This window comes from Coturnix japonica, chromosome 34 (assembly GCF_054131305.1).
Source record: "Coturnix japonica strain WE chromosome 34, WE-NBRP24, whole genome shotgun sequence".
NCBI classification, from domain to species: Eukaryota; Metazoa; Chordata; class Aves; order Galliformes; family Phasianidae; genus Coturnix; species Coturnix japonica.
In genome coordinates this window covers 5,402,565-5,418,497 of record NC_140696.1, presented here as the reverse complement: position 1 = coordinate 5,418,497, position 15,933 = coordinate 5,402,565, and the positions used below count along the sequence as shown (strand labels likewise).

Below are 15,933 nucleotides of genomic sequence, written 5' to 3'. Positions count from 1 at the left end.
GGCTCTATTTGTTCCTTGTTTGGCTTTGCAAGCTTTGACCAGGCAGAGCTTCTCAATGATCCTCTGCTCTGCATGTTGTCTTTTTGATTCTCACCAAAAATCATCAGCAAATGGGCAAGGAAGGAGGGGGAACAATGAGTAAAGATTTCCCCTGGTTTGATGGTGCTCAGTTCAGCCTGAACTCCAAGCAGTGCCAATTGCAGAGCTGTTCCAGTGGGAGAAGACCCCTGTGATCCCCCCTATACCCTGCTCACATCCCTCAGTGCTAGAACACCCCCAGGGCCGGTGACCCCCCCGGCAGCACTGCTCTAAAAGTGAAGAAATCTTTGGCCATGCAGGATTTCTGCTTCCTGAGATCAATTCCAGATCAGCTGCAGCAGCGCAATGAATTTAGAGCCAGAGGGGACTTTTAGATCACATAACCAGGCCCTGGAAAGTCATTAGATGGCTCTTTCCTGAGCCTCAGATTTCGTGTTTGTAGAACATACATCTTCCAAAAAGGTGTTGGGGGTTGATTTATGTATCTCAGGAGATGCTGCATGCAGGGCTGCCATTGGTAGTTTGTTTTAAAGGTTAATCACCCTCGCTGCTAAACATTTGTGCTTCATTTAATTTGCCTGCCTTTACCTTTCAGGTGTTGCCTGTCGCTGTGTCTAACACCTGGCCTTGTCTCTGAACCACCCACACTTCTCTCCCTTCTCTCCCCCAAACCAAAGAGTTTCTCGGTGTCCTTTATCTCAGTTAGTTTTTAATCAAGCCATTTGTTCTTGGAGCCTTTTTCCACTCCCAGCCCTCTTTCTCTTCCCTCGTTTGCTTGTTATTTCAAATACAAACACAGCAGAAAACCAAAAATTGCTCTGCAGGGCTGAGCGTGGAGGGGGTGGGATAAGGCCACGTGTGTGTGTGCCCCCCCTGCCCCATCCCACTGAGCACAAGGCTGCTGCTGGGCTGGGCCAGGGAGGGGGGAAGCATTTGGGCTTTAAGGAGTATAATGGATTTTAAGCCATGTTTCCTTTAATGAATGAGTCACCCAATTACTGCAGCTTGAACACCTGGGTCCAAGGTCTGACATCTCCAGGAAGGCTTTCACTTTTTCATACAGTGTTTGTGTTGCTCCTGCATTCAATGGGGGGTGGAGGGCATTTCCAAGTGTGTCCCATTGCACTGTGCTCTGTTCTATGGAATCCAGCCAGGGTGGGAGCACTACCCTGAGCCTAAGGGGGCTGAGCTGATGTATTTATGTACCTTCCCTGCTCTGTGTTTAAACAGCACCTTGGAAAATGCAGTAAAAGAAGCCACAACTCTTCTCGGTGCGCTCTAGGGGTTTTAATTTATTTTTATTGTTTTGGATGCTTGCTCCGTTGTGTTGTTTTTCCTAATGCTGGAAGTTAGCCTTACTGCAGAGGTGGTGCAAAGGGAAAGCATTGCACTGCTTTAGAACTGTATGGGTTTGATAAGGTAGGGCGGAGGGATGTGACATAGATGTCAATAAGCTGCAGAATTACTTCATGTTCCGACCGAACAGCAAGTCTGTGTTTTTTCCTGTAGTTTCTTGGAATAATGTAACTGGTCATTACCAGTTACTGGTGCTGGGGTCACCAGAGCCATGGTGATGCAGCACTGAGGGATGTGGGGATGGGTTGGGGTTGGATCGGGGGGTCTGAGAGGTCTTCTCCAACAGTAAAGATTCTGTGATGTCTGGAGTCAGAATGGACCCAAAGGGCTCACTGAGCCCAACTCCCATTTGTTTCCATCTCAGTGCAGCGGGGAGGGATGGGGGGTTTCTGTGCATCAAATGACTTAACATGTAAAAATCATTCAAAATGCCTTGACTTGCTCCCCCAATAACCGCATCAGAAAGCAACAGTCCATGTCTATATGAGTGAGCATCCTCTCCCTGTTGCAGGCTGGACCAGGCTGGCTGACAGATGCTCCTGGCTATGCAGGATCGCTGCAATGAGAAGACATCCCCAAGGTAGGGCAGACTTATTTCTGATTACAAGATTATACGTGTCTGGAGGGCATCAATCTGTTTTCCCAGCTTTCCAGGCAGTTTTTATTGTGTTGGTGTGGTGGTGCTGCCCGCTCTGGGATTTTGGGAGTGTGGTTTTATCTGGCTGGCATTGGGTAACACTGTTCAATCCAGAACGGGAAGCTTCTGAAAGTGATTTTGCAAACCTGGAGATGTTTCAGGCTTTATGAGGCTTTTGACCTGCCTCATTTCTGCTCTCCTCCTGCATTGCGAAGGGAGAAGCTTAGCAATGTGAATCATGTGAAATACAGCGTGAAATCTTTTGAGGTATCTAAACCATGCGCATACACACAGGTGCTCCCACCTCCCTTAAAACTTCATCTCTCCTTCCTATGCTGATCCATGTCAGGTTGCTTTGTGCCGTGCTGGGAGGGTGGGTTGGGGGCAGGTGGGGATGTGGCCTCTTGTGCTGCCCTGCTCCTCTTTCTGCCTTATCTGTGCTGCTCCAGGATCCATGTGCTGTGTCCTCATTACACCTCAGCTTGGCGGTGGGGATGGAGGGCTGACCTCTCCCAGGTTGGGACTGTATGTTTCTGAAGCTCGTGCGTTCTTTGATCCTTATTATTTTTTACTTCTTTCCCTGCCCTATTTTACTCCGTACCGTGCCAAAAAAACGTCCATGAGGCTGAAAAAGTGATGTTCCTTCCTAAATGTAGAGCCTGCCTGCTTCTCGTATATGGGTTGTGTGTCCTCCCTGCTGCTTTCCAAGCCAGCCCTTTGCTGCTGCAAGGCTTGTGCCTGTTGGTAGCACTCAGTCTCTCTGCTGTTCTTTCCTTCTGCTGTGCAGTAATTTTATGTGGCTTCCGCAATTGTCAAAGGCAGAAGAAAGCTTAGCCCATGCCAGGCAGTGTTTGAGGCTGTGGAGCACTGGGTGACTGCATGTCATCTTTGCAAGGATATCAGTGCAATGAAGGAAGGGGAGAAACCCCAAGGAAAGGCATAAAGATGGGTAGAAATGGAAGGGCCGGGCGATGCGGTTCGAATGATCTTAATGATCCCAGGCTTTCCCAATCATTCAGTGCCGCTGTGTATTTGCCACCTAATTTCTTCCCAACCGCCCTAAACTGAAAATAAAGTGCTGTTTAATAAACACCGCTCGGCATTTCATTTCCCTGAATGTTCTGGTAGCAACTGCTAATTATTCCGATGATTTCCCCCCTCTGTAATTATTCAGAACCAGCTATTCACGGATCCCTCCATTGACTTGGATATCCGTACAAACGCACGCTGAAATATGGATATATTTTGGTGTCCTATTGAAAATTCAATAGGATCCAATTTCAGTCGCTGTTGCCTTCCCCCCGTGTCTCCCCTCTCCAATTTGCTGATGCTCCAGCTGCACGGTGGAGAAGAAAGGATGCAGCGTCTCACGCAGACGTAAACAGCGCCGTCCAACTGCAACGGGGCGAGAAAAATTACTTCCTTGTGCTCCTGGATGCTCCTGACAAGAGCTGCCTCTTTTTCTTTCTGGTTTTTTTCTCCTTTTTTTTTTTCTCTACTACATTTGATTTTCCAGCCATGCTGGGTGCTGGGGGGGGGTTGAGCAGGGAGTGCCGTCTTTTGGGGTGTCTGGACATGCTGAAGTTGCAGATAGGGATTTCTGAAGGTCTGTTGGCTGAATGGGGGCTGCTGTTGTGGGGCTGCCCTACTTGCACTTCCCCTTTTGGGGAGGGGATGCATTCGGCCCATTCCAGCTCTGTAGGTGTTGGGACATAAAGGGGACTATGGGCTCCTCTGTTTCTCTACATGCCCAGCAGATCGCTGAGTCTGTGCTCCCTCTCCAAGGCCTGGAGAGGGCAAAATGGGGGTGAAATACCAAGTTACATAGAGGTGTGTATGGTTGGGTCACCCTCAAGAACAGGCACATTTGCACAGAGTAGCAAAGCCCCTCTATCTCCTCGAGCCATCTGTTTGCAGAGCTTTGGCCCATGCAGCAGTGCCTCTTCCCTGGGTGGACTTACTGCCTGCTTGTAATCCGTGGGTAAACAGCCCTGTGAGCTGTGATAAGGAACCGTGTGGGAAAACCATTGCTGTAAATGGTGGGAATAAGGAATGTAGTTTGTCTAGGGGAAGGAGCAAATGAAAAGGTGAGCAGATCTTTTGCTGGGTCCAGCCCTGTTGTTTCACTTGTGTTGCATCTTGCTTGGAACTGGGAGAGCTTTATTCTCTGAGTCATTTAGATGAGTGGTTCTCATGCATCAGGTGTGTGCAGCCCTGTGATGCTCAGGGACTGACAGCAGGGCTGGGCAGGTTGTTGGGTTTGCAAGCAGCCATCCCATGTCTGAATGTGCACCTCGACGCAGCCCTTTCTCCATCCATTTGTTCTTTCTGCTTCTTCTACCATGAAGATCACGTTGTCCCTCAGCACGTAGTTCAAATTTAAAGGGAAAACAACGTGCCCTGAACGAGCAGCCCTGGCTGGAGGCTGTTCTGGGCACTGGGGCGGGGTGGTGGCCCACTGCCCTGTTAGCACATGGCATTACTGTGTTTAATGTACTCAGTGCTAATCTTTCTCCAAACAGAAGCGATCTTGCTGAGTTCAGCACTGAAGGAGCAATAACCAATGGAGGAGATGAGATTAAGAAAACTCACAAGAATCAAATGTGCTGGAAAGGGCTGGGGAAGCGCCAGGGGCACTGCAGTAAATGACCTCCCAGGGAATTAGGACAAATAAAACCATGGCCTGTCTCTTCACCAAGGCACCGTATGGCAATGCCTTCACCCTCCCCTCCCTGCTATGACCACAGATGATGCTGTCAGGGTTATTTCTGCACCAGAGCGCAGCAAACGCTGTGAGATGAGCAATGCAACAGGGATGCAATGAGGGATCTGCATCGCTGCATTCAGCAAAACCAGGCTCTGGAGCTCCAGGTTTGCTGCTTCAGTTGGTGATAACATAAGGTGCTTTACTCAGGTGGTTGGGCCCATTGGGTTTGGTTTGCAGCAGTGTGGAGGTGTGCACCCTGTGATGTGGGGCTGCTGGGGCTCTCCCCATTGCTGTAGGATGCCCTTCATGGAGCCTGGGCATCCCCATGCACCCCACCAGCACTCGCTGCCTTCGATCCCGACCCTGCGCCGTGTGGGCTGCAGGCACGGCTTGGCAGTGATGTATTTACTACAATTACCATCTCTCTTCCCAGAGGAGGAAAAAATAGATGAATAATATGTTTTGAAGGTGTCATGGAGTGAAAGCAAGAGAGGAGCTTGAGCCTGAACTTATGAATAACTTATAGGCTTCCTCCCTCCGTGCAGTCACTCCATTTGGGCTTATCTTTCCTGCCTGTAGGAGGTGTAATTAAAGGAGCAAAGCTGGGCACAGCGCTCGTCTGTCTGGCTCCGTGTGTGCAAGGTGCCACCGAGCCTTAGTGGGGCTGGAGGGGGGGAGGCTGTATGACTTTGCACCACCCTTCAGCAGGGAAATGGTGTTGGTGCATTAGTTGTGATCTCTGTGCTAAGGCACCATTGGCACTGATGTCACCTTGTGCAGAGGGGGAAGCCTGATCTGTGGCAATCTGGGGAGCTTGAGCTCTGACACCATTGGGAATTCCCTTCCTGACCTCAGGTGATGACTTGGCCTTCCCCAGCTTTGCTTTCTCCCCCTCCATAAAAGGAGCAATTTGCTCTTGTCTCAACACTTCTCTTCCTCTGTTTTGACTCCAGCAGCTCAAGGGAGGGGATTGTATTTGAGCGGGTGCACACGCAGAGCGGTGCATAATGGAGCTGGGATCTTATCAGCAGCTTGTGAGTGCTATTGTAATGCATATCGTAATTATAGGTGTGTATGTGGAGGGATGATGGAAAAGAAAAAAGAGAAATAGAATGAAACAGGGCATTTCCTTCTGGGAAAAAAAGAGTGAAATAAAGGCACGCCTGGGACTGGGTCAGCTCAGCAAGAAATGCCTGTTAGAAATGATGCAGTTCTGCTCAGCAAGGTCAGTGTTGTTGGAGCCACTTGGAGGTTTCCTTCCTAAACTGCATTGAGGGGTGGCAGGGCGTGCAGGCTGTTGAGTGATGCAGACTATTAGGTGATGCAGGCTGTTGGGTGATGTGCTGTGATTTCACCCTTCAGGTTGTGGATAAAAACTAAACTGTTGCAAAAACTTTGCCCAACTGATTCCCCCCTCCCCTCTCTTTGTGTATAGAGGTGCAGCATCCCTCCTTAACGCCACATCCGTGTGTGGTTTGCAATGAGTAACTCCCTCCCTGTCCCCTATCTGGGGAGCACAGCTCTGCTATCTGTGCATTCCTATCTCTGTATATAGATACGGGCGAGGTAATGGATATCAGGCAGTTGTTGCACGGCATCGTGTTGAACATCACCTTCTGTTGGACACGAGGAACTGATGTTGTGCAGAGCCATGAACTCAAGGCTCCTTCAGAGCCATTCAGGTGCATTGGGTAAATAGATGTGCCCTGAACGAGTGCTGTGTGGATTAATAATGCATGGAGCACATCTTGGGGCTGCTCATGAGCTGCTCTGCTCGGGCACATGGGTGGGAAGTTTGGTTTTTGGAGGAGAAGGTGCTGCTAATCAACCCGATGGGGTGGTTCTCCAGGTGCTGTAATAGCTGGGGCTGTGTGGGGTGTCACCTCAAACAACAGAATACACCACTAATGAAATGCTGAACGTTTAACACAGCGTTATTTGTTTGCCTGGTGGGAAGGAGGGATCTCCAAGGTTTGGTGCTTCCACTTTTCTCAGCGTGGGACAAGTGCTGGGTAGGATCAATGCGTGGCGTTGGTGTATGGGCTGTGTGTGGGTTTGGTCGTTTTAGGGTCAGAGGAAGGGCTGCCTCAATGAATGAGCTCCAGATACAGCATCACAGGCTGGAAAACACCTCTCAGATCCCCACTGTACCCACTGCCCACATCCCATCACCTCCAAGAGGCACCGTGCAATGAGTTATTAGTGCACGCACCCTATACAAGCAGCAGTGTGTCCCTGGGGTCGGATCGGATCCGGGCCGTGTTGGGGCAGCTCGGATCGGCCCCGCGGCGGCGCTGGCGGTGTGATGCGATGCGATGCGGTGCGGGGCGATGCGGGGCGGCTCCGGAGGCTGCGCGGAGCCAATGAGCGGCGCGGGGCGGGTGCGGTGCGCGGCCGGCGGCGTGCGGAGCCCGGGCGGCGTGTGCGGGCCGGAGCGGCGGGCACGCAGCGCCTGTCCTCGCACCTTGCCGCCCCTTCCGACCCCCCCTTCCCCCTCCCCCCCCCTTTTTTTTTATTTTTCAGTTATTTCCCCCCATCCTGCGGCGCTTTTTTTTTTTTTCCCTTTTTTTTTTTTTTTTTTTTTCTTCCCCCCTTTATCCCCTATTATTTATTTTTTTCCCCGTGGGGATTTCTTTTTTTTTTCCTATTTTTTTTTTCCTATTTTTTTTTTTTCTTGCACCTCTCCTATTTTTCCGCGCTTCGCTCTGGGAAACGCTGGATTGTAACCGTCTCCCTGGCGGCAGGCAGTGAGCGGGGGAAGGAAGGGGGAAGCACGCAGCTCCGAATATGGCCCAGGCGAAAATGCAGCACCCCGTCTCATGGGTGATCTTCGCCGGGATGGCCGCACTCCTCCTCTTCCAAGGTAGGGGGGGGCGGCGGTGCGTGATCCCATACCGACATCATGGGGGCGAGACCCCCAGCAGGGGGTGTGTGTGTGTGTGTGGGGGAAGAGGCATCTGGGATGGGGTCCCCGTGTCCCCTGAGTTGTGGGGGATGCAGCACGGTGACATCTCCCTCCCTGTGTCCCCCCCCCCCTCACTTTGGGCTATGGAAGAACTTCTTGGTTTTTGGGTAGAGGGGATGCTGGGCGGTGCCGAGCAGCTCTGCCATCCCCAGCAGCACAACTTGGCTCCTGGAGGAGCCGTGCATCCAACAGGCAATGGGCACGGGGACATTCGTGGCCCCTCTGTGCTGCTTTTCTGTCTCCCCCGCCAGCCCCCCCCCCCCTTGGCTTTGCTTTGCTGGATCTGCCTGCAAGGTCGTCCCAAAAACTCGGTGCAACCCGAGGGTTGAGGAGTTGGGGAATTTGTGGTTTGGTGCCAAGCTGTTTGCTCACACCCTGCGGCTGCTGGGGGGGGGGTTCCAAAAAATATGTAATGTGTGTGTGTATATTAATATATACTTTATATATAATGAAGCAAAGGGTGGGGGGGGGAGGAGGAGGAGGCAGGAGCCAGCCCCAGCTGGCCAACAGCACCAGGCTGTCAGTCTGCGTTAGTCTCCTCGCAGCCATCTGGAGGGGCTGTAGGAGCAGGGTTCCCTGCGGGGGGTCACATCCTGCACCGGCTGCTTGGGCTGAAGAAAAGGGGGGATGAAGCCAGATCGGCCCCGCGAGCCCCATTGGGGATGTATGATTCTGAGGGCTCTGGTTGCATTGGGGGGTTTTTGGGGTGAGGGCAGCCCTGGAGATGAGGATGTGTTTGCACAGGGGGTGGCATTGCAGTGGGAAAGCTGCAGCTGTCCTGGTGGCTGCTGTGGGCAGGGGGCAGCGTTTGGGTGCTGTGTGCCCTGAGCATCCCTGCTTGGTTCACCCTCTGTGCAGCAGGACCCTGTGTGGGGCTGTGCCCCAGCAAAGCAAGGGGAGATGGGCAGCACTCAAACTTCTCTCTGCTGGGCCTGCTGTTGTAGGGAGAGCCGCTGGGATGGAGCGGTGCGGGCTGCTTAGCATGCACAGCACACAGCGAGGCATCGCTCCTCTTCGCCTTCCTCCCATCGCCCTCCTCAAGCTCCCGCTGCCTGTGATGCTGCTGGCAATGCTGGCACTCTGCATCCTGCTCCTCCTGGGGCTGCCACCTCCATGGGGAGCCCATGCTGTGCAGTGGGCATCCGTCCTTCTCCTTGCTTCCCTGATGCAGAATCCGTGCCTCTTTTAGTGCTCGCTTCCGTCTCCTTGCAGCTCTATTCCCTGCTCATCTCTCATGCTTCTCTTCATTCTCCCATCAAAGCTTGCAGATCAAAAAGTTGAGTTTTTTTTTTCCATTCCTCTTGGTTTTTATTCTCTCTGCAGCAGAGCAGTGGGGGGGGGGGTGGGCTGTCTCCCCCTAACTGAAATCGTTTGCACCAACCCCCCCCTTGCACTTAGTCCTGCATGCAATGTGGGTCCCATAAGACCCTGAGTCACTGCTGGGTGGGAGCAGCTGGAGCTGCAGCACAGTGTGGGCTGGGGGGGACACAGAGCAATGGGGTGGGGGGAAAAGGCAGCCAAAAGTTTGGGCAGCTTCTGGATGCTGCATGGGAGGGGATCCCCATGGGAGGCTGCGTTGCGTAATTGTGTTTGAAATAGTCATAGCAAGGAAATAAACTCAGCAGCAAAAGTCATTTTTGGTTTTTAGCAAGAACTTTCCAAGTGTCTTTTGAGCAATTTGGGCATCCATTCAGCCCCAGAGGGAACGTGTGTGCATTTCCATGTGTGTGCATTGGCAGATATGCAGCAGCCCCCCTGCTGCCGTCGTGATCCTTTCCGCTATTCACAGTATGTCTTTGAATTGTAACTTTCCTACCTGATGGTGGAACTGGTTTGTGGCTGAAAGCACGAAAATTGTTGTCATGCAGGAGAGGGGGGAAAAAAAAACCCGACCAATAACTGTTTTGCACATCACTACTCCAAACAGCTCGAGAGATCCGTGCTGCCCTCTGCGGCAGTTTGTCAATACTCCGGGTCATTTACCTATTTGCAGCCAAACAAACAATAAGGAGAGTGGCTGGTGAGTGCGCTTGAGAGTGGAGAGGAGTGTGAAGTGGGGTAATCCAGGAGTGCTTGGCCGCCTGTATTTATGCAATCATCCATAGGTCTGCAGCTTTTGCTGTTGGTTTTCTTTCCCTTTCCCCTGGTGCTGGGCATGTAGGGGAGCCAAGGGCTCCAGCCCCAGTGCTGGGGGATAAATGCTGCTTGCAATGCAGCGACCCACAGCTCATGTGTGTGTTATGAATAGTGGCAGTGGGGATGGTGGAGCAGGCTTGGAGGCCACGTTCTCTCATGCCATAGCAGAGGGATGCTCGTGGCTGTGCCCTTATTGCCACCCAGCTGTGCTTCCCAATGGGGGAAGGAGGAACTCCTCACTCAGCCACGCACGAAGGGATTAACCAGGCTAAAAGGTCAGCAAAGATTTAACCAGGCCTTTAGCATCGGTAAGCCAAGAATTATGGGAATTTGATTTACAAATTAGCATAAAGACCTTATTCTAAGTAAGTTCACACGCTGCAATAGGTATGTGAAATAATAGCGTGTGTCAACATCATACGCCGAGCAATCCTCGCTCAGGAGAATTATCTGCCCCCTCAATTGGTTGAGTTGCAGGTGGTTCCTGTAGGGGAACGTGGCAGCACAGAGACATTGAGAAGGGCTGGGGAACGTGACGTGGGATGGAGGGCGTGAGGGAAACCCTGCAGCTCCTGCACGGAGGTAATTGCACTAATGAATGTGTATCAGAAAAATTACGTGTATCGATGTCTTCTGGTGAACACCCGGATTTATTGCACCCGGGGGAGATGCTGGATGTGGCTTCCTTGGTGGTTTAATGGTTACCACGCGGGTCAATAAAATGTGATATTCACCCCAACGGCAGAAAATAGCTATTTAATAGGCAATAACAGTAATAATCAATACTGACATGATTAGATAACCTAGTTAGGTGTAGTACATAAAAGAGGGGGGTGATGTGTGGGTACTCGATGGCCTGATTTGGAGCATTGCTGAACGTCTGTCACTCTGGTTGATTCTAAGTGGAGCTGTAAGCAGGGATCCGACTCCTCTGGAAACCAGGCTGCTGCTGGGCATTAATTGGCACATTTTTAAGACTCAGCAGAGTGAACAGGAACCCCAGACCTTTGTCATGGGAAGGGTGCACTGTGTGTGAATGGGACGGAACCAAAGGCATTGGGTTGGCACATGGAGGGAGCTGAGGTTCAGATGAATTTGTGATGTATCAGAGGGGCCGTTCCAGGCAGCTCCCTGCCAATGGTTGGGTGCTCTGGGGGCTGCCATCAGTTTTGGGGTGTCCCAATGCTCAGTGAAAACCACTTTTTTTTGCTCATCTCATTTGGACCAGCACAGTAACCCTGGCTGCTGGTTATTCCATCTGCCTGTTGTGCTCGCCCTGTTGTGCGTGAGATGAGCGCATTTGATATTCCAAGTGTCTGCTTCGTTTATTTCTCTTGCTGTTTTTGCTTAAAAATATCCATATTTGTGATTTCCTTCCCCCCAATTTATTTTTTCCTCCATGAGAAGAATTGATCATTTGACAGATCTGGGTCAAGGCAGCAGGCAGGGCTGGCTGTGATAAGCCAGGGTGGAGGTGCAGCCAATGTGCCATGGAGGAGATGTTCTTATGGCCATGGTGTCAAACCTTTTGGCATTTCTTCCCCAACTTCTGAAGGGGCAGAGGAGGATGGATACATTTTCTTTGCCTGTTTCCAAGCCCAGTGGGTGTCTTTACTTGAGGAAGGTGAAAGTGGTTGGTTTTGGGTTGTCGGTTGTGCTCCTTTGATGCATGGTGTCAAATCCGCTTTTGCATGGTGGAACCAAGCCACGATCCCTCAGATGTTGATGGCAAAGGCTCGCGGCTGCCTTGGAGCTGTGAGTTGGGCTGGAGCTCTTGGTTTCAACTAGAGGCCAAGAGGAGCAAGATGCCAATTTTGGGGATTCAGAAACCCAAACGTTGCTGATGTCTCCATCTTCATCCAGCACCTCTGCGTGTGCATCTTCTCCTTCCTTCAAGTAGCAAAGAGAGCGAAGGATGAGCCCTCCATCACCGCATCCCTGGGGCACCCTGATCCCAGCTGCAGGAGCCCTTTTGCACGGTGCATGCTGTGCTGCTGGTACATTCAGGGCTGCATCCACCTCCCTCTGCCTTCCCCACGCACGCACCTCGCTCCTGGTTAATAATAAATCAGAGGTGCTGCCTTCAGTGTGCTCTTATCTCCTGCCAAGAAGGATAGCATGGATTTTTGATGCGCTTACAGTTAATATGTCCGATGCTGAAAGCTGTTGTAAATTAATTGACCCTTTGACCCGCCTTGTCCCGCTGGCTGTTCCCACTAAAGGCAGAGCTCCGTTCTTTGCAACCTCCCCCCCTCTGCTTTTTCCTTCCTCCACCTCCTGCATGCTTTGCTTGCTGAGCAGGGCTGGGTGATGGGGAGTGTGGCTCTGTGTATTTACCTTAAAACATCTGGGGCTGCTGATGGAGCTGGTGGAGCTTCATCCCTGCAGACACCCACGGTCAGGCTGGACGGGGCTCTGAGCACCAGATGGAGCTATGGGTGTCCCTGTTTGTTGCAGGGAATGGGACCAGATGGCCTTTAAGGTCCCTTCCAACTCAAACCATTCAGTGGGAGTTTGGTTCTGCCTGAATCCTGCAGTGATTTGGGCTTGTTGCGTGCTGCATCCTCACCTTGTCTTTAGACACCACCTCTTGCCTCTCTTCTCACTTGCTCTATCTTCTATTCCCTTTACAAATGGGGTCTTTACCCCACAGTGCAATTGTGCACCATTGAGCATAAAGAAAGCTCCTTCCCAAGCTAATCCAAGCCTGCAGTACCCCAGAACCCTCAGGTGTGCCCTGCTGTGACTCACAGTGGGAAACCCCACAGGAAATTGTGTAATGTTGGAAACAGGGGAAGTTTTCATCATTCAAAGGCACGGATAGAAAAACGTGGGGGAAATAGGGATTGATTTCAAGTATCTTTTTTTTTTTGCTCCAGCTCCGAGCTTGCTTATGTGCAAAGTTGTGAAGTTATTTCAAACAAAATAGCAATCCGAGGGCGGCGTTCCAGCAGTACAGCAGAGCCTGCCGTCTCACGCCTCGTTCCGCTTCTTTATTGTTAGTATTATTATTGCTTCTTCAAAACAGACCCTCTGCTAATGTTTTGGTTCTGTCAGAAGCGGGAGTTCTTGATGTAAAGACCTGGTTTGAAAGCCAACTCCAACCCGCCTCATTGGAAGCACGACAAGCACTTGAAGTGGCAAAGCAAGGTTCATTAATACTGCAGCATTATCTGGCCCTTTGAGCGTGGCTGTATGTATTGTTTCCCCCTCTCTTTGGGAGGCTGTCTGGTGGATAACGCTGAGTTGCTGGGTTTGTTTGGTTGCTTTCAGGCTTTATTCCTATTCTGCAGGACAGATGGTATGAAGAGATGAGAGGGTGCCTACATGAGGCTTTTTGCTCGGTCAGTCCCCGAAGCCGGCACCGGGGTTTTGATGGCAATCCAAGGAGCGACAGGGCTGGTTTTGGCTTTGGCATGAGTGACATCTCTCTTAATGAGGCTCTTTTTGGAACAGTGCTGCGGGCAGCGGGAGCCGCTGGTCAGCCAAGCTGTCACTGAATGCAGCATGGAAAAAAATGGTATTATTTATTGTTTATGCTTTCTGCTGCTTTGCTACCCGTCAACACTTCCCGTTGTAGGTTCTCAGCTTCAAAACCTGACATCACATTAGCAGCCGGCTCCAGAGCCCCCAAATAATGCATAAACTATGATTATTCCTTCTGATCCACTTGTGTTTATGTAAATGGCTGGAAAAGCGGTTTTTGGCTTATTTCAGAAGCTTAAGGGATTCATAGCAAGCCTATTATTGAAAAATCAGAAAGTGAAAAAGCAACTTCTGAGACGAGGAATTAGCAGCTCAATGGCTGCATGCGTTGCGCTGCCGGTGCGGCTCCAGCAATGGCACAGCTGGGAATTCCCTTTGGGATTCATTGCCACCCACACGGCAACAGGTTGTGCTGGGAGCTGGGATGCTCTGTGGGTTGTACAGGCTGGGATGGGGGATGCACACAAGGGATGTCCATTGCGAGGTGCAGGTGGTGCTGGGGGACACCTGTGTGCCCCATGTGGGTCTCACCTCCATGCATGACCCTCATCCCTCTGCCCCATTGAGGATGCAGATATTGGGTACATCCTCCTCAGGGCCCCTTTGGCTGCCCTGCTGTCTCATCCCTCCTCTCCTGCTGCTTTTCTTTCCCTGCTTCGGTCCCTTTCCCCCCTTCCTTATGTTAATTTCCCACCTGAGCACCAAGTACTTTATAAATAGCAAATCTGAAATGAATTTCCTAGCAGCAATCATTATCTCCCTCGACAGCCATTAAACATTCACACAAGCAGAGCAAAATGACAAAGGGGATTGATTTTTACAGTATGTTGGGGGGGTGGGTGGAAGAAAGGAAATATGTTGACAAGGCTCTTTTTCCCCCCCCCTTCTCTCCCTCCTCCCTCCCAGATCCTCGATCTCGAGGAATTTAACATCACCCAGCAACTCTCTGCTTGGAGAGAGCAAAGTGGGGAGATAAAAACATAGGAATCAACGTAAGAAAAGCCCTTTCCCAGCCTTGCTGCACTCTGCCAGCTGGTAAACACGGAGCTGGAGGGGTGGGATGGGGGGGGGCTCCGTCCCTGCAGAACAAATGTGTTGATGCTGAAGTCGGGAGCGGGCGAGCTGCTGCCGTATGAGGCACTGTAGCTGAAAATTTAACTTTGATTTCAATTTTCATATTTGTCAGCAATAATTAGATTCAAGAAATGTTTTTGCCGCTGTTCTAAAATACTAATAAGTAGGAGCCTTTGTAGTAGGGCTAATGGAGTCTTTTTTTTCCTAGTGGGCTAGAAAAATTCCATTAAAGGGGAAAGTCATACTATATTACCGTGCTTCAACATGCATTGGCTCCGCCACCACCGTAATATCTATGCTGGGAGACAGCAGCTCTCACTTCTGGCTGTGGGAATGGGGCTGGCATTGCAGCTGGGCTCTTTGGGGGCTCTTTTAGAGCAGTTGAGGGCTCTCAAAGCACTCATGGGATGATATTGCATTGGTCCCTTGGCTGGTTCCTGCTGTTCCCTGTTCTCAGTGTTTCAAATCCATATGGGATTTTTGAAGGTGGTTTATGGGATTCCCCTTTGCTGTGCTCCTCCATAGGGGAAATGAAATGCCTCTTCTGCTGCAGCCCTGACTGCTGTGTGCATGGATGTCTTTGCTGCCATGTGCTGCGTCTCATCTCCGAGCGATGCCCTAAAATAAAGAGAGATTAAATTTGCTGCCGATGTGCACAGCAAATGGGGGAAGCTCTGAGTTGCGTCGTTCTCGAGTTACTTCAGCCTATTAAGCAAACAAAAGCACTTGTGGAGTGAGAAATGGAAAGGGCCGGTGCGGCCCGATTAATCCTGGCTGTACAATTCCATTAATAAGCCAGCTTTTAATAGGTGGCTCTTTCCAGGAGCTGCTGGGACGAAGAATTGATGCATTCGCTGTAATTGTGTTGCGACTAATAGGATATGAAGAAAATTGTATGGAGAACCTGTTCTTTTGCCACCGTTTTCCAATCAGCTGAAATAATGCCTTGCTCTGGAGGAGCCCACAGGGCAATGATACTGAAATCTCAGCAGCAGTGTCTTCAATTCCAGCACAGGTGGGGATGCAGGGAGTGGAGATGGGAGCTCAGGGATCCCTAGGAAGGAGGTTTTGTAGCATGGGGACACCCCTTACATCCCCCTCCATCCCCCATGTTGTCAGTACAAGGGCCCTTTGCAGTCACTGTGCTTCCTTCTGAGGGCAGCCCAGGTTGTCACATCTGGAGGAGCAAATGTTGGAGAGAAGGAAACACGAAGCTGATGGCTGCAAAATACTGACAGCCTCTGGTTCCTGCTGCCTCTGTGCTGGGCAACCCGGAGAAGTTTGTGTCTGCTGTAGAGCTGATTGGGGGCTGTTTCTTTTTCCCCTCTTCCTCGCTATTTGTATGCACGCTCTGACCCTTGGCTGGGAGCAGGCTGCAGAGTAAGTACAAAAGCAGGGAGAGCCGAGGTATGGTTCAGCTGAAATCCCCGGGGAGACAGATGTGATTGCCTTACAGAAATGGCTCCAATAAGGCCAGAAAGGGATATTGCTTTTATAGCTTTTGGGATATAAAACATTTAGGAAACGTGATTG

At 51.0% G+C, this 15,933-nt stretch overlaps 1 protein-coding gene across 5 annotated transcripts in view; it reads left to right on the top strand.

Moving 5' to 3' along the window:
* Window positions 1-15,933, top strand: part of LOC107324282 (protein CEPU-1) — a 267,939-nt gene that overhangs the window by 47,694 nt on the left and 204,312 nt on the right. For 3 of the 5 annotated variants that reach the window (XM_085526053.1, XM_015884183.3, XM_085526058.1), the window contains exon 2: window positions 1,907-1,975. In XM_085526053.1, the coding sequence (XP_085382179.1) occupies window positions 1,907-1,975 (69 nt within the window). Of the gene's footprint in view, window positions 1-1,906; window positions 1,976-7,311; window positions 7,603-15,933 lie in introns of those variants that run through there. The other 2 variants (XM_085526057.1, XM_015884187.3) reach the window with 1 other exon arrangement.